This window comes from Podarcis gaigeae (assembly GCF_964106915.1).
Source record: "Podarcis gaigeae genome assembly, chromosome: 15".
Taxonomy (NCBI): Eukaryota; Metazoa; Chordata; class Lepidosauria; order Squamata; family Lacertidae; genus Podarcis; species Podarcis gaigeae.
Window position 1 is genome coordinate 37258913 of NC_139692.1, and position 25458 is coordinate 37284370.

The 25458-nt window shown below is 46.4% G+C and overlaps 1 protein-coding gene across 2 annotated transcripts; it reads left to right on the forward strand.

The window, feature by feature from the left end:
* Positions 1–1654: 1654 nt before the first annotated feature.
* LYRM9 (LYR motif containing 9) lies at positions 1655–8868 on the forward strand. Of its 2 annotated transcripts, none has more exons than XM_083714913.1 (4): positions 1655–1740; positions 5458–5603; positions 7491–7583; positions 8076–8868. In XM_083714913.1, exons 2-4 carry the CDS (start codon positions 5478–5480, stop codon positions 8091–8093), a joined length of 237 nt encoding a protein of 78 aa, XP_083571039.1. In that variant the 5' UTR covers positions 1655–1740; positions 5458–5477; the 3' UTR covers positions 8094–8868. The 2 variants fall into 2 exon arrangements, with proteins under 2 accessions (XP_083571039.1, XP_083571040.1); XM_083714914.1 differs by having other exon boundaries at positions 1687–1740; positions 5461–5603.
* Positions 8869–25458: the final 16590 nt, after the last annotated feature.

The following is a 25458-nucleotide window of genomic DNA, read 5'->3' on the forward strand; positions in this document are numbered from 1 at the left end:
CCTTGAAATTAAGAGTCTCATGCTGAGCTATCCCAATAGAATCCCAAATTAGAGGGCCTTTTGCCCATCACCGAGGCATCACAGCTCACCTCCTCAATCACATCTAGGATTAAAGCATGAGATGCTATTTCGCAGGTCCCTTTTCTGTGGCATTGCAGGCAGATATCCAACAGACAAGGCTTTCCTGGAAAAACTGCACCTGTTGGATTACCGTTTATCACACAGCCTTGGTGTGGCAGCAAGAGGGCACGGGATTTTCCTGCAGAAACTGCTGTCAAGAGCAGGCCTGCGTCTTGCTCGCCAGAGGGCGCCCTTTCACTGCCTGAAGCACGCCTGCGTCAATCTCCCAGTCGCTGATTATGTACCACAGAGATAGAAAAAGATTAGAGCCACGCACGGACTAAAATTCGTGTTGCACTGAGTTTTTTTTCCATCCAAAATTTAGGCGTGATTGAGGTGAAGCTTTTCGTTGCATGGAGTAAGCACGATCATTCGCTGATGCGAACTCATTGAGCTACTGTTAGAATCATAGATAACAGAATCTAAGAATTGTAGTTACTTCTTTTGCAACCCACCCACAACAAAAAACATAGCAAGAAGAGACGATTTTGTTTTGCTTAACCCCCTTCTATGTGTACTTATTTCTCTTTTCTTTCTTTCTTAAATGAATTCTCAATAAATAATCAATACAAAAAGCAAGGTTTTATTTTGCAGAATATTCATAGCAATAATTTTTTATACATACAAAACAAGGCCCGTTGGAAAGAATATTGTTGCTTTTCTGTTAATAATAATAATAATAATAATAATAATAATAATAATAATAATATAATTAATAATAATACTATATTAATTATTATTAATACTGATGGTGATTGTGATTCCATACAAAATAAAACCTGAGTTAGAAAGAATTAATTCTGGATAATAATAATAATAATAGTAATAATTTATCCACAAGCAGGCTCGACTTTAATCAGAGATTGGCTGGGCCTCTGTCATGGATGCTTTAGCTGAGATTCCTGCGTGGCAGAGGGTTGGACACTAGATGACCCTTGTGGTCCCTTCCAACTCTACAGTTCTGTAATTCTGTAATTGCTGATGGGTGCCCTGGGACCTAAACCCAAGCAGCTACTGTGAAATTCTGAATATCTTTCGTGATCTGCATACAAAGCTTTGCTGCATACATTTAGAGCTCACGATTTCTCTCCAATAATCCCTTCCCTCCCGCTTCCATATAGAGCCACACTCCTTAGCACCCTTGGCAAACCTCAGTTCCCGGATTCTTTGCGGGTTTTGTGCTTGGAATGTGTGTTGAATGAGATTTACATACTGTATATGCTGCGGATCTGCTAGGAGAAGACAGTCTCATCCCACTTCCCTAGACCAGGCACCCCCAAACTCAGCCCTCCAGATGTTTTGGGACTACAACTCCCATCATCCCTGAAAACTGGTACTGTTAGCTAGTCATGATGGGAGTTGTAGTCCCCAAAAACATCTGGAGGGCCGAGTTTGGGGGTGCCTGCCCTAGAATTAATCCACACTGAACTCAGTGAGATTTACTCCTGAGTAAACGTGTGCTGAGTAGGGCGGCTTCCAACGAGAACCCGGAAGCATCGTATCCAGCAAATAGGATGTGTCCCTCTACAACTTTTTATCTCTACGTTGCCCGGAGAACGGACGGCAGAGGTGTCCTGGAAAAAGGAACTGCGCATGCGCCAGGAGGAGGTCAGCTTCTTGGTAAGGGAGCTTTTGCAACAGGGAATGTGCATATATGCGTGTGGCGGAGCTGGGGTGCTTCGTGCACAGGGGGCCGTCGTGCACAGGGGGCTGTATACTGGGGAAGGCCTGTAAGACAGATTGGGAGGTGAAGGGGAGGGTGGAATGCAATGCAAAGGTTGCAAACCCCAGAACGCAAGAGGGAGGTCCCTGGATGACACTCAGCTCTACCTCTCTTTTAAATCAGAACCAGTGAAGGCAGTGAAGGTCCTGTGTGAGTGTCTGGAGGAGGTTGGAGGATGGATGGCAGCTAACAGATTGAGGATAAATCCTGACAAGACAGAAGTACTGTTTTGTGGGGACAGGAGGCGGGCAGGTGTGGAGGATTCCCTGGTCCTGAATGCGATAACTGTGCCCCTGAAGGACCAGGTGTGCAGCCTGGGAGTCATTTTGGACTCACAGCTGTCCATGGAGGCGCAGGTCAATTCTGTGTCCAGGGCAGCTGTTTACCAGCTCCATCTGGTATGCAGGCTGAGACCCTACCTGCCCACGGACTGTCTCGCCAGAGTGGTGCATGCTCTAGTTATCTCACGCTTGGACTACTGCAATGCGCTCTATGTGGGGCTACCTTTGAAGGTGCCCCGGAAAATGCAGTTAATCCAGAATGCGGCAGCTAGACTGGTGACTGGGAGTGGCCGCCGAGACCACATAACACCGGTCTTGAAAGACCTACACTGGCTCCCAGTACATTTCCGAGCACAATTCAAAGTGTTGGTGCTGACCTTTAAAGCCCTAAACAGCCTTGGTCCAGTATACCTGAAGGAGCGTCTCCACCTCCATCGTTCTGCCCGGACACTGAGGTCCAGCTCCGAGGGCCTTCTGGCGGTTCCCTCACTGCGAGAAGCCAAGTTACAGGGAACCCCACCAGATGTCAAAGAGAACAACAACTACCAAACTTTTAGAAGACTTCTGAAGGCAGCCCTGTTTAGGGAAGCTTTTAATGTTTGATGTATTACTGTATTTTAATGTTTTTTTTGGAAGCAGCCAGAGTGGCTGGGGAAGCCCAGCCAGATGGGCAGGGTATAAATAAAAAATTATTATTATTATTATTATTATTATTATTATTATTATTATTATTATTATTAACATTGTGCAAAGCAGCAGAGGCAGCCCCCAAGTTAAGGCAATGCGGGCTGAGCGCGTTTCTACCCTTCTCTTACTCCAAAGAGCTTGAGGCTGCGTAAAGAGTGCTCCCTGCTTGCTTGCAGGCGCACAACAACCCTGTGAGGTAGGTGAGTCCGAGAGGGTGGGAGCAATAGGTCAGCCCTTTTAGCTTCATGTCCTGCCAACCTAGCAGTTCAAAAGCATGTCAAAGTGCAAGTAGATAAATAGGTACCACTCCGGCGGGAAGGTTTCGCCAGAAGCGGCTTAGTCATGTTGGCCACATGACCCGGAAGCTGTACACCGGCTTCCTCAGCCAATAAAGCAAGATGAGCGCCACAACCCCAGAGTCGTCTGCGACTGGACCTAGTGGTCAGGGGTCTCTTTACCTTTTTATTAGCTTCATGGCCTTGCAGGGATCTGAACTCGGGTCTCCCAGGCTGATGCTCTTGAACCACTGAGCAATGCTGGAGGCAGGGGTGGGGTTGCAAATCCGACACCCCCAGGCGTCTCTGGTGGGTGGGTGCAATGCAGCTGCCTTGGTGGGAGGGGAGGAGGCTATGGGTATGGGTGGGAACACACCTTTGGACTTCAAGGTGTAAAAATAGCAAATTTAACCTCAGGCAGCACGGACCACAGGAGGCAGATTGCGCATGGAAGCGCACGGAATTGCACCAAGGTGCAGTAAACAACCATCGTGGAATGTGAGCATGTGCAAGCCTGTGGCACAGTGCGCTCACTGCGTCCAACATTCCTCCTCCGTGCTTTCCTGATTTATTGGCGGAGCAACTCGTAAACAAATCTGCTTTCACTAATGTATTAATTTTTAGGTGGCAATCTGAGCAGTAAATTTAAAGCTTTGATCGGTGCTTTTTAGGTGACAGTAAGCCAAGTTGTGGCAAATATGTGCGTGTGATTTCTACAGGTGGGAGAGAGAGCGAGAGAGAGCAGAAGCTGATATGTCTCAGGACTTACGCTGTTTGTTTGCAGGACATCTTGAATCACATAATTATTGTTTTTCAGGATTCAAATACATTTTAGAGCTGGAAGGTGTTTTGCAGGCTGTCTCGTCGAACAGGCATCTTCCTCCTCCATATCATCAGTGTTGTCCTGGTAGAACTCAGCAAGGGACAGGATAGGGACAAAACGAATTGGTTTTGCCTGTCATTTAGTTTGCTCTGCTTGTCATTGACTCTGGCGCCACCTACTCTGGCGCCTTCCCTTCCACCCTACCAGTCTCAATGGGCACCAGCCGCCAGGCAGCTGCAGTTGTTTAAACTGTTCTTGTGTAGCCAGACATTTCAATGATCATTTTATACAGCTTTTAATAATTTTATAAGCATGCTTTTGCATTGTTGTACACCGCCCTGATAATTTATGAGAGAGCAGTATACAGATACTTTTATTAAATACATAAATATAAATAAAACGGTTTTTAATCAATCAGTTATACATAGTGTAACACATCTTATAAATTGATATATAGGTATACATAAACGAGGAGTCACCTTCACCTTTCGATTAGAGATGCATGAATAATATCTGTTATACCATAATAAATACCAGAATTGTATTTTGAATTAAAGACAATATTTACTTACAGAACGCTATACTTCTATTCAGAGCATTATAAACCAAGAATTTATTTCTGATATCAAGTTTAAATTTTTACTGTACTCAATAAAATTTTCTCATTTTAGCACAAAATCCAAAAAATTCCCCAGTGTAGTGAGTCAGTTTAGTCACTGCTGTGAAACCTCAAAAACTTTCTATCCATTCATTCAGAGGTGGTGTAGTAGTCAATCTCTACATTTTTGCAAAACGTTTCCTATCAGCAGCCAAAGACACCATTTCTTTTTGCTCTGATATTGCTGACCTTTCTGAAATGAACCATATCTGAAGCGTTCTTTACTAGGGAGCAAGGCCTCTGCAACTCAGTGGGACTTACCTCTGAGTAAATATTTTGCCTTTAAAATTCCAGCTCCTCTAAGATCAGATTCAGAAGCAGAGCTGGTTACAGTGTCCTGGCAAAAAGGACAGGACAGCTCCTGCCACACAGTCGAAAGTCCTTGAATTTGTGGATGATTCTCATGAATATGAAAATATATGAATAATAATAATTTATACCCCGTCCATCTGGCTGGGTTTCCCCAGCCACTCTGGGCGGCTCCCAACAGAATATTAAAAACACCAAAAACTAAAAACTTCCCTAAACAGGGCTGCCTTCAGACGTCTTCTAAAAGTCAGATAGTTGTTTATTTCCTTGACATCTGATGGGAGGGCATTCCACAGGGCGGTCACCACTACCGAGAAGGCCCTCTGCCTGGTTCCCTGTAACCTCACTTCTCCCAGCGAAGGAACCACCAGAAGGCCCTCAGAGCTGGTCCTCAGTGTCCGGGCTGAACAATGGAGATGGAGACTCTCCTTCAGGTATACTGGGCCGAGGCTAATGAATGACTAAATTGCAGGCTGAATGACAACTGTTTTAGCTGTCGCTTCAGGGATGCAAACCTTGACATTGGGGTCACTTATGCAATCTGACTAATACTCCTGCAATTCTGTCGTGCTTTCTTTGAGGAGCTGATCGATCGCAGGCGATGGCTCCCCTCCCGGGAGCGGAGCTGGTGAAGAGCCCTCTGCAGCTGTACCGATACCTGTTGCGTTGCTGCAAGTTGTTGCCAGGGAAGAACGTCCAGGAGCACTACAAGCACATGATCCGGCAGGTAAGGAGGAAGACTTAGACCTGTTGTTGTTATTTAGTCGTTTAGTCGTGTCCGACTCTTCGTGACCCCATGGACCAGAGCACGCCAGGCACTCCTGTCTTCCATTCCCTCCTGCACTTTTGTCAGACTCATGCTGGTAGCTTCAAGAACACTGTCCAACCATCTCGTCCTCTGTCGTCCCCTTCTTCTTGTGCCCCCCATCTTTCCCAAAATCGGGGTCTTTTCCAAGGAGTCTTCTCTTCTCATGAGGTGGCCAAAGTATTGGAGTCTCAGCTTCAGGATCTGTCCTTCCAGTGAGCACTCAGGGCTGATTTCCTTCAGAATGGAGAGGTTTGATCTTCTTGCAGTCCATGGGACTCTCAAGAGTTTCATCCAGCACTATAATTCAAAAGCATCAATTCTTTGGCGATCAGCCTTCTTTATGATCCAGCTCTCACTTCCATACATCACTACTGGGAAAACCATGGCTTTAACTGTACGGACCTTTGTTGGCAAGGTGATGTCTCTGCTGTCTAGGACTTAGACCTAGGATCATAGAATTGTAGATTTGTAAGGGGCCACGAGGTTCATCTTAGTTCAATGCCCTGCAATGCGGGAATCTTTTGCTCAATGTGGGGCTCGAACCCTTGACCCTGAGGTTAAGCATCTCATGCTGTACTGGCTGAGCTATCCCAGCAAGTGTCCCTGGGATGCTGAATACTGGGAGCTTGCTTTGTACCAAGTCTAGCTCAGTATCACAGTAGCTCTCCAGGATTTCAGGCCGGGAACAAGCCCAACTTGATCGCCCTGTCACCTAAACGTAAAGTCATGGCTATCGTCCTACTCAGAGTAGACCCACTAAAAATCTTGAACAGGGCTAACTTGGCCCCCTTAGTTCCAGTGGGTCTCCTCCTAGCTGGATGCAACTCCAAGGCTCTAGTCCTCACGCCTCAAGATAAAGGACTGGATTAAATAAGAACCTAGGAAACGGTCTTGTTCAGAGTCAGCAGAAAAAGGGAGAAGCGTGTCTGCAAGGGGCTGGAAAAGATGGATGTTCGATATGATGTTAGCCTGACACGTTTTGCCTTGCATGAGCTTCCTTCAAGGGCTTATCTCACTGATTTCCTTTGGGTGGCCTTTGTGCAGCTTGTGGAGAAATTTGCAAGACCAGATGGTTCCTGTGTGCGTATACTGAGTCAGATTGTTGGTCCACGTAGTTCGGAATTCGTAACCTAGACCTTGGCTGAGAGCAGTTACAAGGCCATTGGAGAGAGCTGCCACTGGGGAAACAGAGGAGGCTGCTTTAAACAGAGTCAGATTCTTTGTCCCTCAGTATTGCCAACACTGGCTGGCAGCAGCTCTCCGATAAGGGTACTTCGGATAAGGAGCATTCCTGGCCCTACCGGAATTGAGCTAGGGACCAAGATCATTAGGCCTGAACTGTGTGTTAAGAGATACTTAAAGGTAAAGGTAAAGGGACCCCTGACCATTAGGTCCAGTCGTGACCGACTCTGCGGTTGTGGCACTCATCTCGCTTTATTGGCCGAGGGAGCTGGCGTACAGCTTCCGGGTCATGTGGCCAGCATGACTAAGCCGCTTCTGGCGAACCAGAGCTGTGCATGGAAACGCCGTTTACCTTCCCACCAGAGTGGTACCTGTTTATCTACTTGCACTTTGATGAACTGCTAGGTTGGCAGGAGCAGGGACTGAGCAATGGGAGCTCACTCCGTCTTGGGGATCCGAACCGCCGACCTTCTGATTGGCAAGTCCTAGGCTCTGTGGTTTAACCCACAGTGCCACACACATCCCCCTAAGAGATACTTGTTTTCTAGTAAATGCTCTCTGGACTGAGTACTCCATTGTCCTTTAACTGAACAGGTCACTCTCTCCTTGCAAATTGTTTTGCAGAGTTTTCACGTCCATGCTGATGAAGACAACCCAGAGCGGATCCGGCAGATCATCAAGAGATCTATTGAAGATGCTGATTGGGTGATGGAAAAAGTGAGTATTCCTTGCAGTTTTCTGGTTTTGTGAAGAGGGACTGATTGCCAAACCAGTCCAGGAATTGTAGCTCTCTGAAAGGAACACATCTCTCAGCACTCTTAAAACTACAGCTCCCATAATCCTTTGGGGGGGGGTAAGCCACAGCTGACTGAAGGTGGCTTCTGCCTGGATTCTAAGGAGGACCTTCAACCAAAGACTTACAATGGGGGTGTGCTTCTGTTCAGAATGCCAGCCAGCCAGCCTTGCCCTTTTCCAGCACGCTCCATTCCGGACTCCACTCTCTTCCCATTGAGGAGAGACAAAGCTGGCCAAAGTCACTCCTAGCCACAGAGGACAGTTGGGCCCATGGGGACAAAGACATATCCCACAGCACCCCCAAGTTATGCCATTGCTCTTTCAGAGGGGCTGCGACCCCATCCAGCACAGGTAACCTGCCTGTGTCCCAGGCGTTTTGCTTATTTCCTGCCTGTTTCCCTCTTTCCCTTTTAGTATAAGAAACGAAAATAGGCCGGAAAGAGTTAGATGGAGAGAAGACGCCTCATTTCTTGAATCAATTTGGGTTCAGAGGACCAGAGTGGATCAGCAGCCCTCGTCTTTCTCCGGTTGCAAAATGTACGATGGCGAACTCTACCTCGGCCTCCCTGGGGTGAGCTTTTCAAAGCTCTTTGCTTTCAGTGATCATCCATTGGCACAGACAAGCAGGATGCTGTCGCGATTTACCAGATTTCGGTTTCAGACATAAATGCTGAACTCCCTTGACAATGGAGTCAAGGCTTCTAGCTGAAATATAGGGAATGCTCGAATCTCGAAAAAGGAGTTGTTTGAGATCTCAGGATGGAAAGTTGTGTTTACAGGATTCTGCTTAGGGCTGAATAATGAATGTCACTGTGTTTTGCTGGAATTCAGATAAACAAAACACCCTTGGAATGGAGACTGCTGCTTGCTATGAAATCTTCATTAAAAACAAGTGCATGGTAGCCACATTTCTGCTTACAGCCAATAAATCAGGTACCATTCACACGTTGAAGAGTCAAGGATCTCTTTGCTGATTTAAATTAAAACACCCACACGCTGTACAAAAAAAAATGTATGTGCCATTTGTAATTCAGTTTTAAGAAAGTGTGCCAGGTTACATTACACGAGATTGCGTTTTTTGGTAGCCAAAAGGCAAGGAATTCATATTTACTTTAAAATGATATGCCTTGCTTTTCATTTCATCTGCGCTTCAAAGTGTCCTACAAAGATCTAAAACGCTGAAAAATAAAACGTAGGAACCCCAAGAGTCATCTAGTCCAGAATCATTGACCTCTGTTTACAAACAGACTCCGTCACCTTCACTAATCCTTTTTGGGCTGGGAGGTTTGTCTCCTAAACTGTTTTTAAAAGTAAGGGTGTTTTTTTGGTGACTCTGCAAACCACAAGATTCCCCTGAGCATGTTCCCCAGTGTCCCTTTGACTCCCATTTCCGTCAGCACTCACCCCCCAAATTTGCTGTTAGAGGGAGTGATTTATTTCATTTTTTACTCCAGTTGCCTATAAAATATTTAGGGTGGTTAAATAGGGTGGCTAAATCAGTAGCAGTCCACATGACCGTGTGCTGATACGGAACCACCCATCCTTAGAAGGAAAAAGGTATTCTTTCGATATTCGTACATCAAAGTTCCCAATTACCGCTTGCAACCACATACTAAAGATTGTGTAGCCAATTCTGGCCACACACTCAAGTGTAGACCCATTGAAATGAATGGGCATGGCTACCTTAGGTCCATTAATTCCAGCAGATCTACTCTTGAGTGAAACTTCGTTGGATACAAGCCTAATGGAGATTTTTCCAATCTCATGAGACTTCAGGAGTCTGGAGCATTGCAAATTCACCCCAATAACAGGTGGATTTAAGGGAATGCGAGCAGTTCGCGTAGTCCGAGAAGGCTTGACAAGGGATGCTGCAACAGTGACAATCAACAGAAGGCCAAACTTTGCAGGACGCTGCTGAAATTTTAAAGCCCAGAGTCCACCACTGTCAAGTGTCCTGTAGCATTAAACAATAGCCTTTTGTTCTAGTTGAAGATGCTTTCATCTGCCTGCAGAGGGCAGCACAGGAAGCCCTTGGCATCTTCCGTTTAGCATCTTCTGATTTCTGATGCCTTAAAAAAAAAGTTTGCTTCCTTGACTGGAAGATGTTACAGTGTAGCCTCTGCAACCAGAAGCCAAATTTAATCTCATGGATAATGAACACCACAGCAAAAGAACCGGCGGTTGACCATTTCCACCTCGTTTGTGATTTACCGGGGCGGCATCTATCTTTAATAGGAATGTCTACTTTTTCGTGTTAATGGTTGGTTGAATCACTGCTACAATAACACACGAATGTTTTGTTGGTTTATAGCAGATTAGGGACTCGGCAACCCCAGGGAGAGTACAAATGAATGAATCCAAGCAATCCTAAACTGCTTTAAGTGCATCGTACGTACTGAATAATGAGCTGTCGTCTTAAGTCGACGCAATCCCTCGAGGCATTGGTTGCTGCCCTGATAATCTGGCAGATTTGGCCTACTCCTCCGTTGTCCCTGCTCAATTGAATTAGGTGGCTTAGGTAGCACTCACCATGCTCTCCCTACCCAAGGGGGAAAGTGTGGGCTGGATTAAAACTCGGCACCTGCGTAGATTCTGCGAGCTGAGAGGAAAGCTTGTTGATTCTCAAGTGTCAAAGGCTGACGCCCTCAATGTTTGCTTGTATCGTTCAAGGAAAGGGGAAGGGAGTTGCGCAAGGTGATGGATGTGTCAGAGGTCACGGGCGAGGTCACAGATGTGTCAGAGGTCACGGGCGAGGTCATGGATGTGTCAGAGTTCATGGGCGAGGTCACAGAGGTATCCTAACAGGAGCTGTTGGCCCCAGCTTCTGTGGAAAGTCTAGTGCAAAGGTTGTTTTTTTTAGCCACTACCTGAAGATCTTGAACGTGAGAGATCGGGAGAAACAGAGTTTTGAAATAGAAGGGAGGCAATTGACAGGTGAATGATGGAATCCACTTCCAGGGGCAAAACTCAAATTAGGGGATTGGCATGTGAATTCGGACCACCCCAAAAGACAGTTTTTGAGTCCACACGATTGGGTCGACCACAAAGCCCAGCCAGGTGGCTGTTCTCTACTTTCGCTGGCAATTGATGTGTGGCAAAATTCTCTATGCCGCTTGATCGACTGATATTTATCCCTCCCTTATCAATACTATTGCTACCTTCTAGCAGCGAACACAGGTGGAGGGTGCCTGATGTTTGCAGAAGGACAATATAGATCAGTTCCAGGAGCACTAAGCCACTGACTCTTCCGGGTTTCTCTTTTTAATCCTCAATCAATCAATCAATCAATCAAATAAATAAATAAATATTGGGGATACTTTTCTGCTGCACAGCATCAAAGCTTAGGGATGGAGGAAAAGTTTGGGTTCAATTTGCCTTGAAAGGCAAAACCCACCTGATTTGTAGTTTCTGATATGATAGGCAAACCCGAAACGCATCCATCCTTTGAAAACGACGCTTCTTCGAGTTTTGCTATGCAGTTCTCTAGCCAGGTAATGTGTTCAAACTTTTTGAAATCAGCAACGCTACCCTAGACCAGGCTCTGGGTCATGGACACCAGGAAAAACCGCTGAAAAGTGGAAGAAGAGCTCAGCACCTTCTGAGGTAACCCGTTCCACTGTTGAACCAGCTCTTACCATCAGAAAGTTCTTCCTAATGTTTAGTCGGAATCCCTTCTTGACGCTTGAGCCCATTATTCCATCTTCCCAAAGTTGGATGGGCTGGCTTGTGTTTCGATGTTCATTTTTTAAAAAATAACAACAACAATAAAATATACTTTTAAAAGAAAAATAAATGCCAATTCGGGATTTTTGTGTGAAAATCGGAATTCCCCCCCACACACTCTGTTTGTAGCACCACAAAAACTGATGCCCTTTTTGTGACACCAGCCACTGCCCCTGGCTAATTTGGCTGCCAGGTTTTTTATTGGCTGGGATCGTTTAGCAGCCTGAAAATGTTTTCGTTTGCAGGTGAATGCAAAAACAAGAACATTCCTCGATGGGCGCATCAAACACTTGGTTCAAGCTGCACATAGCAGATGCATTCGTCGTTCACGGGGCCTTTTTCTGTGCCTATTATCAGCCAGCCTTTCAGCTTTCTTATTATTGGATTACATTCCCCACCCACCCACCTCCGGTATCTTACCTGCCCATCGCACGAGCTTTTTAATGAAGCTGTGTTAACTGATGTGCACCTGAGTCATCAAAAGCTCCCGTAAGCTGGCATTTTATCAAATGGGGTGGGGTGGAGGGACAAGCAAAAAAAAAAAGCAACCTCCCAAAGCATGGACATACCAATTCTTTCACTCTTCTTGCACTTGGGAAAAACACAGCCTTATTTTTCTCGGCTAACTGTTCTTGTCTCAGGTTCCACCTCTACGGGAGGGCAGGGGGAGGGCGGCGGGGGGGGGGCGCCTTGGTATTGTGAACCATCTTTAAAGATGGAAATGCAAATTTGAGACCGAAAGAGCTAATTGCCTTGCTTTTAGTAGCCACTTGACAACTTATTGCTCAATTTTTTTTAAAAAAAATTTTTTTACAACTATTACAGTGGAAACAGAAAGTTTGGACAATAGCACTTCTGGAAAAACTGACCAAGGGAGTTAAAGCATTAGCTGGGAAAAAAGAGATGAGGGCAACTTTCTAGTGACAAGATGCCCTTTCATCACACACTCAACAGAACATCATTAGCCTGGATAGCTAATAATAACAACAGTAGTAGTAGTAGTAGTAGTAGTAGTAGTAATATAACAATAACCAGTGCTTTTTTCTGGGGGTAAGACGGTGGCTCTGTGGTCTAAACCACAGAGCCTCGGGCTTGCCAATCAGAAGGTTGGCGGTTCAAATCCCCGCGACAGGGTGAGCTCCCATTGTTCAGTCCCTGCTCCTGCCAACCTAGCAGTTCGAAAGCATGTCAAAGTGCAAGTAGATGAATAGGTACCACTCTGGCGGGAAGGTAAACGGCGTTTCCGTGTGCTGCTCTGGTTTCGCCAGAAGCTGCTTAGTCATGCTGGCCACATGACCTGGAAAAACTGTGGACAAAACACCAGCTCCCTCGGCCAGTAAAGAGAGATGAGCGCCGCAACCTCAGAGTTGTTCGTGACTGGACTTAACTGTCAGGGGTCTTTTACCTGTTTTTTTACTCAAAGGTATGCAATACCAGCACCGTTTTTCTAGAAGAAAAGCACTGATGATGATGATAATACACTAATTATATGCCACCCATCTGACTGGATTGCTCCTGCCACTGTGGACGGCTTCCAACAAAAGTTTACAGTCCAGGTCCAGCAGATGCCATTCACAGAATCATAGAATTGTATTGTTGGAAGGGACCCTGAGAATCATCTAGTCCAACCCCCTGCAATGCAGGAATATGCAGCTGTCCCATACGGGGACTGAACCTGCAACCTTGGCGAAATCACATTCTAGGCAGGTGGTTCCTCCATCCACGCAGCCTGCCCGATCTAGACCTCGTGAGCTCCGGCAAGGTGGCCCTTCATATTCTGGTTACCCAGATTGTGAGGCTCAACATGTTTCATAGAATCCTGGAATTGTAGAGTTGGAAGGGACCCCAAGGGTCATCTAGTCCAGCCCCCTTTCAATGCAAGAATCTGAAGGTAGGTCCTTGACCTTGTTGCGCAACAGAAACCAAAGGGCCTGCAGGAAGCCACGTGGGGCTGTGGGGTGTGGCAGTTGCCTGCTCTGGTGTTGCTTTCGCTTTTGAGTGGAAAAGCCAAGTGATGATGCTTCGGACAAGTGGCGTTTACTCAGACCTCTAGGAATTCCCCCCAGCAACCCAGCCGGAAGGCAATTTCTCCCCACACCTTTTTGTTTGGAGAGGCGATGACTCCTTCCAATCCACGATGCTTTGATTTGGGGTTGTGTAATTTTTTATATAACGTTGCTTTCCACTGCATCTGTGGCTTGGATCTGGAAGGTTTCTCAGAACTCTGGCATTTTTTTTCAGGCAATGGAAAAGGACAGGAGGAAAAGCCCTGCAGCTGGATCACAACAATGACCCGCCTGGCCCAGCTTCCTGGACTGGGGCAAGCACTAACTAGGCCTTGGGAAGGAGGAGGGGGGTCTTTAGGACCCTGTCAGAGCCTCCCACCTCCTTCCCAATGCCCAGCACCTTGTTTACCAAGACATCCCCTTTGGCTCAGCGCATATTTCATGCGCATCACTTGCACAGCCCTAAATCTGCCCCTGATGTATCTTTGAGCTCCTGCTTGCCTAGGTGTGTGAGTTATAACTTTTTGACTTAAAAAAACAACAAACCCAATTTCCTATACAGTGGTACCTCTAGATACGAACGGGATCTGTTCTGGAGCCCCAATCGCATCTAGAAGCAAATGTAACTAGCGATGGCACGTCTGCGCACACGCGTGTCGCTTTTTGCCACTTCTGCGCATGCGCATGACGTCATTTTGAGCGTCTGCGCACGCACAAGCGGTGAAACCCGGAAGTAACGTGCTCCGTTACTTCCGGGTTGCCGCGGAGCGCAACTCGAGCGCGCTCAACCCGAAGCGCATTCAACCCGAGGTATGACTGTATCCTAAAGGGATGAACTTTTGCTTAGAACAGGGGTCAGCAAACCTTTTCAGCAGAGGGCCGGTCCACTGTCCCTCAGACTTTGTGGGGGGCCGGACTATATTTTTTGGGGGGAAATGAACAAATTCCTATGCCTCACAAATAACCCAGAGATGCATTTTAAAGAAAAGGACACATTCTACTCATGTAAAAACATGCTGATTCCTGCACCGTCCACAGGCCGGATTTAAAAGAAGATTGGGCCGGATCCGGCCCCCAGGCCTTAGTTTGCCTACCCATGGCTTAGAAACACTGAAAAAGGGACTAAGATAAGAAAGAAGGTCACCCCAAAATGAAAATTGGGAACCACCGTATCTGTAACATTTCTGCTTACTGTAAATGACTTCAAGACCTTGTCAGAAATATTGAAACCTTACAAAAAGGCCTTGGGTTCAGGAGAAGCACTGGAAACAAGAGCCATCTGCCCTCCAGATACCAATAAGTTAATCAGTGCACAGAACATGCAATCAAAGATTTTATGGTGCTTGCAGCAGAAGCAAAGATAAACCGCAACCTTGATTTATTCTAAGCAATAAGAAGTGATGTACAACATTTTGTACAGTACAAAAAAAACTGTGCAAGTATTATAAAATTTGCAAGCTCTAATCTTCCTGCATTATAACACATAGCTATAATTGTTATGTATAATTACATAATACATTATGCTGTTGCATATACAAGAACTGATTTATTGATTTTGGGATGAGCTTTTCCCCAAAGATTTTGAAATGATGGTTCATTGCTTTTAGGCAAATGTTCATCTAATCTAAGCTATAGGAACATGAGGTTGCAAAAAAGGTATATCCCTAGCAAGTAAATTAACACTTGTCACCCCACTCCTTTACTTATGCCCCTCCCCATCATGTGGCCCTCATAATGTTACCCAGAAGGGAACTGAGCAGAAAAAAGATTACCTGCTCCTGTTCCATACCTTGATCATGCCCCCTCTTTACAGTGGTACCTTGGGTTAAGTACTTAATTTGTTCCAGAGGTCCGTTCTTAACCTGAAACTGTTCTTAACCTGAAGCACCACTTTAGCTAATGTGGCCTCCTGCTGCTGCTGGAGCCCGATTTCTGTTCTCATTCTGAAGCAAAGTTCTTAACCTGAAGCACTGTAATGTAACCTGAAGACTGAGTCTGTAACCTGAAGCGTATGTAACCTGAAGCGTATGTAACCCGAGGTACCAGTATACTTGCCTTTTCCTCTAAAGGCCCAGATGTTGTAAACTTTCCTCGTAGGGGAATCATTCCACCCCCTTGATTGTTTTGGGTGCCCTTTCCTGAACTTCTACCTCTGCAATATCCGTAATGAAGCAAGGCATCCAGAACCCTAGGACAGACCATTTGGTCATATAGCCTGTATTGGCTACTTTGGTGGGCAGCATCTCCTTTGAAGGAGGGTCCAAGGGGGAGCCAGCCAACTAGCTAGCTAGCCAGGAAGGACTTTCCTATCTCCTGCAATTAAGAGATATTGAGAACTGTTCCTGGGTTATTCCGCATGCCGAGCATGTGCTCTGCCACTGAGCTACGATGTGGCCCCTCCTTCTTTTGAACGTGCAGACAGAGGTTTGGATGGGTTTTCCAAGCTGAGTCAACACGATGACAGGCACCCCCATCAAAGGAAGAAAGTGAGTTTCATTTTTTTGGTCCTTGCCCCCCTCCATTCTGAGTCAATGTTGATTTTAAGGCGAGCTTTGATCCTCTAAATAAAATAAATGGGTTCTTGTTGGTGCATACTTGAAAATACCCTTTTGCAGTCCCAAAGGGAAGGCTAGGATTAGTAGACGTGAGACAAGTCATGGTTATGAAAGCAAGAGCAGTCAGAGGAATAACCCGCTCCTGTTAGCCGGCTTGATGCCAGATATTATTTCTGGTGATTTAGAATGCTGTTTTCTTTCCAAATCGACTTCATCTGCTGGAAAAAGCAAAGGTTGTTGCAAAAAAATTAAATCATCCATTTATAAATCTTAGAATTCCCGAGTGACACCAGGTACCGCCCGCTAGCAATAATTTTATGATGATCGACAGTTACCCCACCCAAAAAAAAGTGGGGGAAGACATCTGCGAAATCGTAGTATGAACCAGTAGCGAATGCGTAGCAAAAATATGTCTCATTGCTTAAGTTCCCCAAAGTGGAATTATCTCCCAAATAAGGGGGAGATATGAGGAGGCTTGGGTGGGGGTTAGAGGGGGAACGAAGTGAGCAGACGTGCAACCCCCCCCCCCACAAAAGATCCCAGCTCAATGAGGATATAAAAATAGTAAACCAGATGAGCATGGTTCACATGGGTTCATTAATTTTGGTGGGTCTAGTTTGACTAACACTCATTCGTGCATGCATTAAATTTATTATTCCACCCTCCCTTCCAAGGGCAGCAAACCAGGTAAATCAACACTGAAAGCATCTTTTTAAACACAATTCTGATACAAATACAGACCGGGAAAGATATCTGCTTTTAAAAAGTTTACAACAGGGGCCAACAAGACCACAGAGATGGCCCCCATCTAATATTCAAGGAAGGGGACTAGGGTTAGCACCACAATGCTCAAGACCTGATTCTGTCACTGTGTGGAATGGACTTCCTGAAAAGGTGGCAACTGTGGGAAGCTCTTGCCTGTAGAACGCAGGGATTGATTGGGTACATAAGGGGTGGGACAATCGTTCAGGTATCCTGGTTCCAAGCTGTCACGGACTGGCTGGACACAGAGGAATGGGGAGGGGGAGGCAGCTGGGGAACCCCCAAGGGAAGAAGGCTCAGGGACAGGGGATTGGTGGTGGGACAACATTGAGTGGTCAGAGGGAGAAGACTGGGAGGAGGAGGTGTTGGAAGCTGGAGAGTCAACAGGGCTTAGTGAGCAGGGGGAGGTTGTGGCAGAGAGAAGTCTAGAAAAATAGACAGAAGCTGAAGCAGGAGAGGAAGGAGGCCAAGAGGCAGAGATGAGTCTGGCTGGTGAAGAGGCATAGGTGTCTCTTCCTGCTGCTGCAACAAGCTCTCCTCCCCGCTGGTCTCCCAGTACCAGGAGAGGCATGAAGAGGGCAGAGGAGAAATTAGCTCCATGTAGGCGCAGTCTAAGATTGCTTGGGGAAAACCTTGCAGAGGAGGGGAGTTAGGCAGCTGTGGCGAACCAGTCTCGGCAACTGCCTCATGGGGAAAAGACCTGCCAGAGATGAGTTGCTGTGTTGATTAGGCCAGAAACTCCTGTGCAGATCCTGGTGTGCGTTTTTCTAATTAAGAGTTAACTCCACTTACTTCGTGTGATTTACAGCTGGCTCGCTCCTGACACAAGCTGTGTCAGGTTTTGTACACTAAAACCAGTGTCTTCGACTCAGCCCAGGAGTGAATTGGCAGGCAGGCAGTGGCGTAGCGTGGGTTGTCAGCACCCGGGGCAAGGCAAGTAATTTGTGCCCCCTAACCCGTGGATTTTCGCCCCCTAACCCATGGATTTGCGCCCCCTAACCCTCAGATGTTGCGCCTGATGTGGCCGGCCCCCCCTGCACCCCCCACACTATGCCACTGCAGGCAGTGCCAAGTCTCCTGCCATCATCATCATCATCATCACTGCCACCACCGAGCTTGCCTAGGCCATGAGAGGTTTAGCCCAGGAGCTGAAGAAAAGGACATCTAACCCCACCCCAAACAAAGCCTTGAGTTGACATGCAATCGCCTCTCACGAACAAGCTGCATATTTCTCTCTGTGTGTCTGTTTTTTAAATCTTCTGCCCCAATGGTTTGTTGCCCCCAGTGGGCTTCCTTGGTGAGCCGGCTGACAGCCCCGCTACCCCCAGCTAAGAAATGGCAGATGTTTCAGCTTCCATCAGCTGTGAAATCAAATCATTAGGACCTTAGATCTTGCCTCACTGAGCCTCTCTTTGAGTCGAGGTGAGTCACCCCGCAGGTGTTCCTCGCAATTTGCAACGCCAAAACGAAACACTGGGAAACCCCCCCTGTTGTGTATTGAGTCAAAGGATTTTATATCTGTATTATTATTGTCTGTATTTGCATTAGGGTAAAGTAACTGCCTTTTGGTTCCAGAGGGTACAGCTACTATTGGTTCATTTAAGCTGCTGTATTTGGATCCTCTGTCTTATTGGTTGCCTCCAAAAGGCAGGACTGTGATTGCCTGATATTGTTCCCTCCAAAATGTATCCTTTCTAGCTTGTTCCCTGTGCCTATAAATGTAGCTCTTCCCTCCTCAAGTCTCAGTCTTGTTGCGTTAATAAAGAAGTGTTACTAGAGAACTGTCTCCAGCATATTATGTCAAGAGAGCTGAAATCACAAACCCCACGTCACAACACCCCCAAAAGCAACTGTGTTTCTTTCGCCACCATAACCCCCTACTCATATTCAGGGTGAGAACCCAAATCGTCAGCTGGCTACTTCCTCGTTGCTTACTGGGCGGGGGCGGAGCTTTTCCCTGGGTGGTGGAGTAAAAGATGAGGAGGTGAGCAGATGACTTTCCTTTCTACAGTCGGTCCCTCTGGAAAAAAAAAAAAGCACAGATCCTGCCAAAAGAGGCACAAACACCCTCACCCAGACTGCAGCCAGGGTGCTTAGTGAGACGCTCTGAACTTTTGACATAGACAGATTGAGCGTGGGCTGATCATGTGAGACAACCTTCCTTAAAACTTTCTCTCCTTTTTTATTTTTTTTATAAAAAAGCAAGTCTGTTCTCAGATAGCAAAGTGTGGCGGAAGTGACACCCGAAGCAGAGAGAGGAGATAGGATAAGGTTACCAGATCCCCCCCCCCCCACTGAATCCGGGGACACTTTTCAACTTCAATGGGTTTTGTATGGGGACTGGTTTGTAAATCTGGGGACCATCCGCAGGAAACAGGGACATCTGGTAACCTTAAGTTAGGAACTGTTTTGGTTCCGTAATCCTTCAGGAATCGCAGGAGGAGTCAGTCAGAGGCCTTCGTTTCCCTTCAGCAGCCTCTTCTCTTGAAGATCCAGCTGTCATCTGCAATATCCTGGCTGTCCACTAGAGATTCCACGTGGAATTATTATTGCATTATTGCCATGGGGAGAAGCCCTCTGGCGCTAGAGCCTGACAAGGGTGAGATAAAATAAATAAATAAAACAGAGTGTTTATGGTGTAAAGCCTTACAGGATTTCAGCAGGCAGCTGCAGGACTGGTACCTGCCAGAAATAAAGCAGTATGCCCACCTTGAAACTTTTGCACGCGCTGTCGAAAGCGGGATCACGTAGCGCTGCCCCATGAGCAAAAAGAGAGAGAGGAAACCACCACAATGAAATGGGCAGGGGGCGGCGTGTCCCTTTTTGCCACTTGAGGCAAAACAGGAAGTGTTTGGGCACCAACCTCTGGCAAGATCTTGAATCTCACAAGAGCTCTTGCAAGAGATCTTGAGAGATTTTGGTGAGATCTTGCTGGAATTCACGTCAATGCCCACATTGTTTCTCTGGCAGTGGCGGCAGGGTGGAGGGCACCCCCAGGAACACCCCCCTCTGCCTCAGGGACTTCAGCCTCATGGGTGGGCCTGGCCTGTAAAAGGGTCAAGTAACCCAAAGGAACACAGTGACTATGACAAGGGATCTGAGTCCCTGAGCATCTCACAACCAAATATTGCACTGGCTCTGTGTTCCAGGCAGGAGCGATTTGTGATGGGCCAAATACAATGAAAGCGTGTCAAGAAACAGATGGTGTTTGTTATGCACTGAAGTTCTCACCCTGGGCCAGCAGGGGGGATACTGTAGATAGTTATGCAAATAAGGGATCGAAAGTGACGTTCCGTGATTGGACAGTTTTAGAAAATTGTTACAGTTACATTGTACTGGAGCTCTATATAAGCAGGCTGACTGAACCCTTCAGTTCAGTTCTGTCCTGGCCTGTGAATAAACAAGGGCTGTTTGAAGAATCGCTGTGTCGTCTGATATGTTCACCCACAACTTAACAGTGTTTTGGTGCTCAGAAATGCGGATTGTGGGGGCTTTTGACCACTTCAGCTTCCAGCAGGGACTGGTGCCCCCGAGACCCCCTGGTGGGGTGCAGAGCAGGGGGCCCAACCAGCGGGTGGCGCCAGAGGCAGTGACCAGGACAGCCAACTAAGTCTCGTTTTGTCCCCATCCCTGCTGAGTTCTACAAACCATGTTGCTATTGGTGAGCTAAATGTGCATTTAGTTAGTAAATGAGAGCACTAACAGTACTGATTTGTTAAATTTCATTTTTGAGCTGCGGAAGAAAAATTGGGATGTGTGGAAAGCCAGCTGTGATCTGCACATTGGTCAAAGTAGGGTGGATCAGGTGTGTTTGCGATGTGCCAGGGTCCAATCATCTCTACCAAACTCGAATAGTGTTGCTGGCTTCATCCTGCTCCCACCACCCAACTCCAACTCTTCTGTGTGTTCTGTGGGGCTGACTCCCATGCAAAAGATTCCTAGCCAAATTGGGATCAGAGGGCACTCCCTTACACCAAGTCCATCTGTAGCTCAGTACACTGACTGGCAGCAATCAGTCAGTCTCCCAGCCCTACCTAGAGATGTTATTGAGGATTGAAACCGGAAGCTTAGGCATGGAAGGAAGATGGTCGACAACTGAGTGTTATAAGAATTCTAAGGTTCTAATATAGAATAAATGTTCCTAAATGTACGAGGCAAACACACGTACACAATAAGTATATAAACCACGTGTCTGAAATAGTACAGGAGAGCAATCCTGAAGTTATTTTGACTCTCCCAAATTGACCTCAAATATTTCTCTGAAAGGAGGGAAGAAATGGGGAAAGCCTTCCCTTTGTCTTTTCCTTACAAATCCTGTCTTAAGGGCATATTTGTGTATGAATAGGGTGAGCCTATGACCTGGATTCAGGAACTAAACTATTAACCATCACAAAAGAATGGCCAGGCTGCCCAGGTAAAGTAATCAGTGACCATTATCAGGTATCTTGGCAAACAGGATTTCTGCTGTAGACCGCCTCCTTCTGTGACGTATATGATGTTTTGGGGGGTGGTCTCGGACTACAGGGTGGGCAACTTCAAAAGTCTATAAAAGGGCTTGCACACCATTGTTCTGGGTTCTCTCCTTCCTCCTGCATGTGGTGAGTAGGGAGACCCTGTTGCAACAGTTAATAAAGATCAGGCTTACTAGCCACTTTGCTTCTCAGTATACTCTGGTTGGCCTCTGTTATTTTCTCCTACCGATAGGGGACCCACTTACGGACTCTATACAGGCTCTTGGATACCCCATAAGGGAAAAGGAGCAGGTTTTTTCTTATAACATGAGCAACGACCCTTCCTCTAAGTTTGCTCTGAGTTTTAATACGTTTAATACGTTTGCTCTGAAAAGAGGCTGTCCACTCCCAGTCTTTGCATTCCCTTCTTCTCCAAGTCTTGCAGAAAACCACCATTGGAATAACTAATGCATCTGAAGTGGATTGTTTTTTTCTTTTCTTGCTGGGGGGAAATGTGCCAACTCATCTCCACCCATGATGACTTTCTGGAAAACTCTGAGGTGCGCCATGTGACTTCTGAACAAGCCTGCAATTCGGAGCACCTGAAAATGAAAACGAAAGCTCGTTTTTAAAAAGGCATCTGGAATTGGCGTTGCATTGTGAATTTCCTCAGACATTGCGTGCATCTTCACTTACCCGTTTTCCTTGGCATACATGCCAGCAGCCTGGCACTCAGCACTCCGGCCTGAGTTAATCATTTGTCACTCGTGGCAAAGACGGCAAGACCAGGCTCTGCCAAACACATAGAGTGAGGAACCATGTAATGAACAGAGCCCCACAGAACTTTTTCAAAAGTCATAAAATTTATCCACCGATTGATTGTAACAAACAAACAAACAAACCTCAGAGCAGTTTACAAAAAGATAAAACCAGGAAAAAAACACATAAAAAGATAAAGGTAAAGGGACCCCTGACCATTAGGTCCAGTCGTGACCGACTCTGGGGTTGCGGCGCTCATCTCGCTTTATTGGTCGAGGGAGCTGGCGTACAGCTTCTGGGTCATGTGGCCAGCATGACTAAGCCGCTTCTGGTGAACCAGAGCAGTGCACGGAAACGCTGTTTACCTTCCCGCCGGAGTGGTACCTATTTTTCTACTTGCACTTTGACGTGCTTTCGAACTGCTAGGTTGGCAGGAGCAGGGACCGAGCAACGGTCGCTCACCCCATCCCAGGGATTCGAACTGCTGACCTTCTGATCAGCAAGTCCTAGGCTCTGTGATTTAACCCACAGCGCCACCCGCGTCCCCATAAAAACATATAGGAGGTTAAAATACAAAAAATCCACACAAGCATTTATAAGCATCTAGGCAGGCTTATCTAAACAAGGACATTTTTAGTAGGTGCCGAAAAGAGTACAGTGAAGGTGCCTCTTGATACCAAGTGGCAGGGAGTTCCAGAGTCTAGGTGCCACCACACAAATAGATTACAGTATTACAAATGTGAAATGGTTATTCTGTGGCACCTGTATTAGTGCAACATGAGATGCGAAGTTGCAACATCACCTTTCAAACCAGTGGTGCCCAGTGCCCACTAAAGACTGGTTGGGCGGAAAGTTGGCACCAGAGCCAACGGCAGGCAGAGGGAGGCCCATTTTTCCAGAATTTGGCACCAAGGAACCTGGACTTCCCTAGTTGCTCTGAAAACTAGGGCTTCCCTCTTGCCTCATCATCAGTACGGCCTTGAGCGACCGAGTATATCATGACTTGCGGGGCTGTGTCCTTATTCTGCAGTCAACAAACTTATGTTTACAAGAGACAAGGCCGACCCTGGAGGCTTTGCTGCTAAAGGCAAAACAGGAAATACCAGCCCTGCCTCCTCCTCCATATGCCTGCCATGTGCCCATTGTTGTGCACCCACCCACTGCCACCTAGTGTGGACAATGGGCAGGCAATGGGCACATAGCAGAGTTAAAGGAGGAAGAGGCCAAGACGTGCCGGCTGATGCCTGAATATTGACCACAGTGACTAACACCTTCCTTGCATCCCGTTTGGATTACTCTAATGCACTCTAAAAGCACAGACATCACCTTGCCAATAAGGGTCCATATAGTTAAAGCTATGGTTTTCCCAGTAGTGATGTATGGAAGTGAGAGCTGGACCATAAAGAAGGCTGATTGCTGAAGAATTGATGCTTTTGAATTCTGGTGCTGGAGGAGACTCTTGAGAGTCCCATGGACTGCAAAAAGATCAAACCTCTCCATTCTGAAGGAAATCAGCCCTGAGTGCTCACTGGAAGGACAGATCCTGAAGCTGAGGCTCCAATACTTTGGCCACCTCATGAGAAGAGAAGACTCCTTGGAAAAGACCCTGATGTTGGGAAAGATGGAGGGCACAAGGAGAAGGCAATGACAGAGGACGAGATGGTTGGACAGTGTTCTCAAAGCTACCAGCATGAGTTTGACCAAACTGCGGGAGGCGGTGGAAGACAGGAGTGCCTGGCGTGCTCTGGTCCATGGGGTCGCAAAGAGTCGGACACGACTAAACGACGAAACAACAATGCACTCTGCATGGGGCTGCCTTTGAATAGTGCTCAGAAACTTCAGCTGGCTCAAACAGCCACAGTCAGATTATCAATAGGGGCTGGTTATAGGGAGCAGGTGACCCCCCCCCCGGTTGTAACAGCTGCACATTTCCTCATACAAACCTGGCCAGGTTTTGAGATCTTCAGCAAAGACCCTTGTCTTGGTCCTGCCACCCTCACAGGCACGCTTGGTGGGGATACAGAAGAGGGCCTTCTCAGTGGCTGCTCCCTCCCTAGACTCTCTTAATTCTTCCCTAGAGAAGCCAGACTGGCTCCCTCCTTGCTGTCCTTCTGCCGGACTTCCTTGTTTCTACAAGCTTTTCGGAACTGACTGCTTTTTGGGAACTGACTGCCGCAGTGCTCTTTTTATTGTAATTACTGGTTTGTTTTAAACAGGTGGTGTTAGTTTTAATTCTCCCAATGTTTAATGATTGATTATAATGATTGATTTTGTTATCTTTTCAGCGGCTTTTATTTTTTTAATCTATAAGCCATCTTGAGTCCCTGTCACGGAAAAAGACGTGTGTAAATAAATTAATCATCATCATCAAACGCAGATCTCAGTGATCTGGAGCTTGCCTCCCTGAGGCAACTTCCTCATCTCACCCTGGCAAGAGGGTTTCAAGGATCTACCGGGAATTTTAGGTTAGAGCAGTTAATGGGCGCTCTGTCTCACCCTAGCTCAATAAATTCACCTTAATTATTTACAATTTTTGTTTAACCCGCAAGAAAGAAGGGCTTTTTTTGCTGACTAGGTTCAATTCTAATCCTTCTAACCTCCTTTGGGGTAGTTTGTGGATATGGCAGAAGGAGATAGGATCTGCCCATGTGATGGCCACCTGATGGAAACTCTAGCTCACATGGCCCTTAAACGTAAAATGTATGATGCTCTCCGCCAACAATTTTTAGACCATCTATGTATTCCAACATGGAAACCAGAGACGGAGGTTATACACTTCTTATTACAGGGCAGAGACTAGGAGCTCACCAAGCCAGTAGCTAAGTTCCTCTATTTGACTTTTTGTCGCCAAAGGACGCTACAGGATCCTGCCCTTGCTGGAGACCCACAGAGATGAAATTGATTGCTCGCCTCTTCTTCCCTTTGGCAAATGACTGTACTGTTGAAGTGGCAATGAGATTGCACTGGCTTATTTATTTTGAATGTTTGTAAGTGATTCCAATAAAGGTTTGATGATGATAATGAATCAATTCACTTAAAAAAAAGAAAGAATTGGACTTCTTGCAGTTTGGAAAGCAAGGGGGAAATCGTTGACAAATGTGAGGTGAACAAATGACTAATGGGAAAGTGTGTAAATTGGGATGGATGCAAGACAGATGTTCACTGTTGTGTAACCGTCCCACAAACAAACCAGAACAAATGCTCAGTACCAACTAGATACAGTCTAGCCTCCACCTACCTAGGAATGGAGGAGAAATTCAATTCAATAAGCACTTAAAGGCAAGCCAGCCTAATTTGCAGTTTCCAGAACAATCTGGATGAGACTCTTAATCTCAGGGTCGTGGGTTTGAGACCCATATTGGGCAAAATATTCTTATGTTGCACAAGGGTTAGTCTAGATCTCCCTTGTGGTCCCTTTCACCTTTACAATTCTGTGATTCTAATGTGATAAAAACACACAGCTACCCTTCGGAATTCACACACCTCTGAATTTTGCACCACAGCTCTCCTGCCAAGTGACAGGTACAAAAATGCATTATGT

Bases quoted from the DNA above. Each gene is read 5' to 3' on its own strand.
- LYRM9 (XM_083714913.1), top strand. From the start codon at position 5,478: ATGGCTCCCCTCCCGGGAGCGGAGCTGGTGAAGAGCCCTCTGCAGCTG. The intron at 5,604-7,490 runs GTAAGGAGGAAG...ATTGTTTTGCAG, and splicing joins ACAAGCACATGATCCGGCAG to AGTTTTCACGTCCATGCTGA.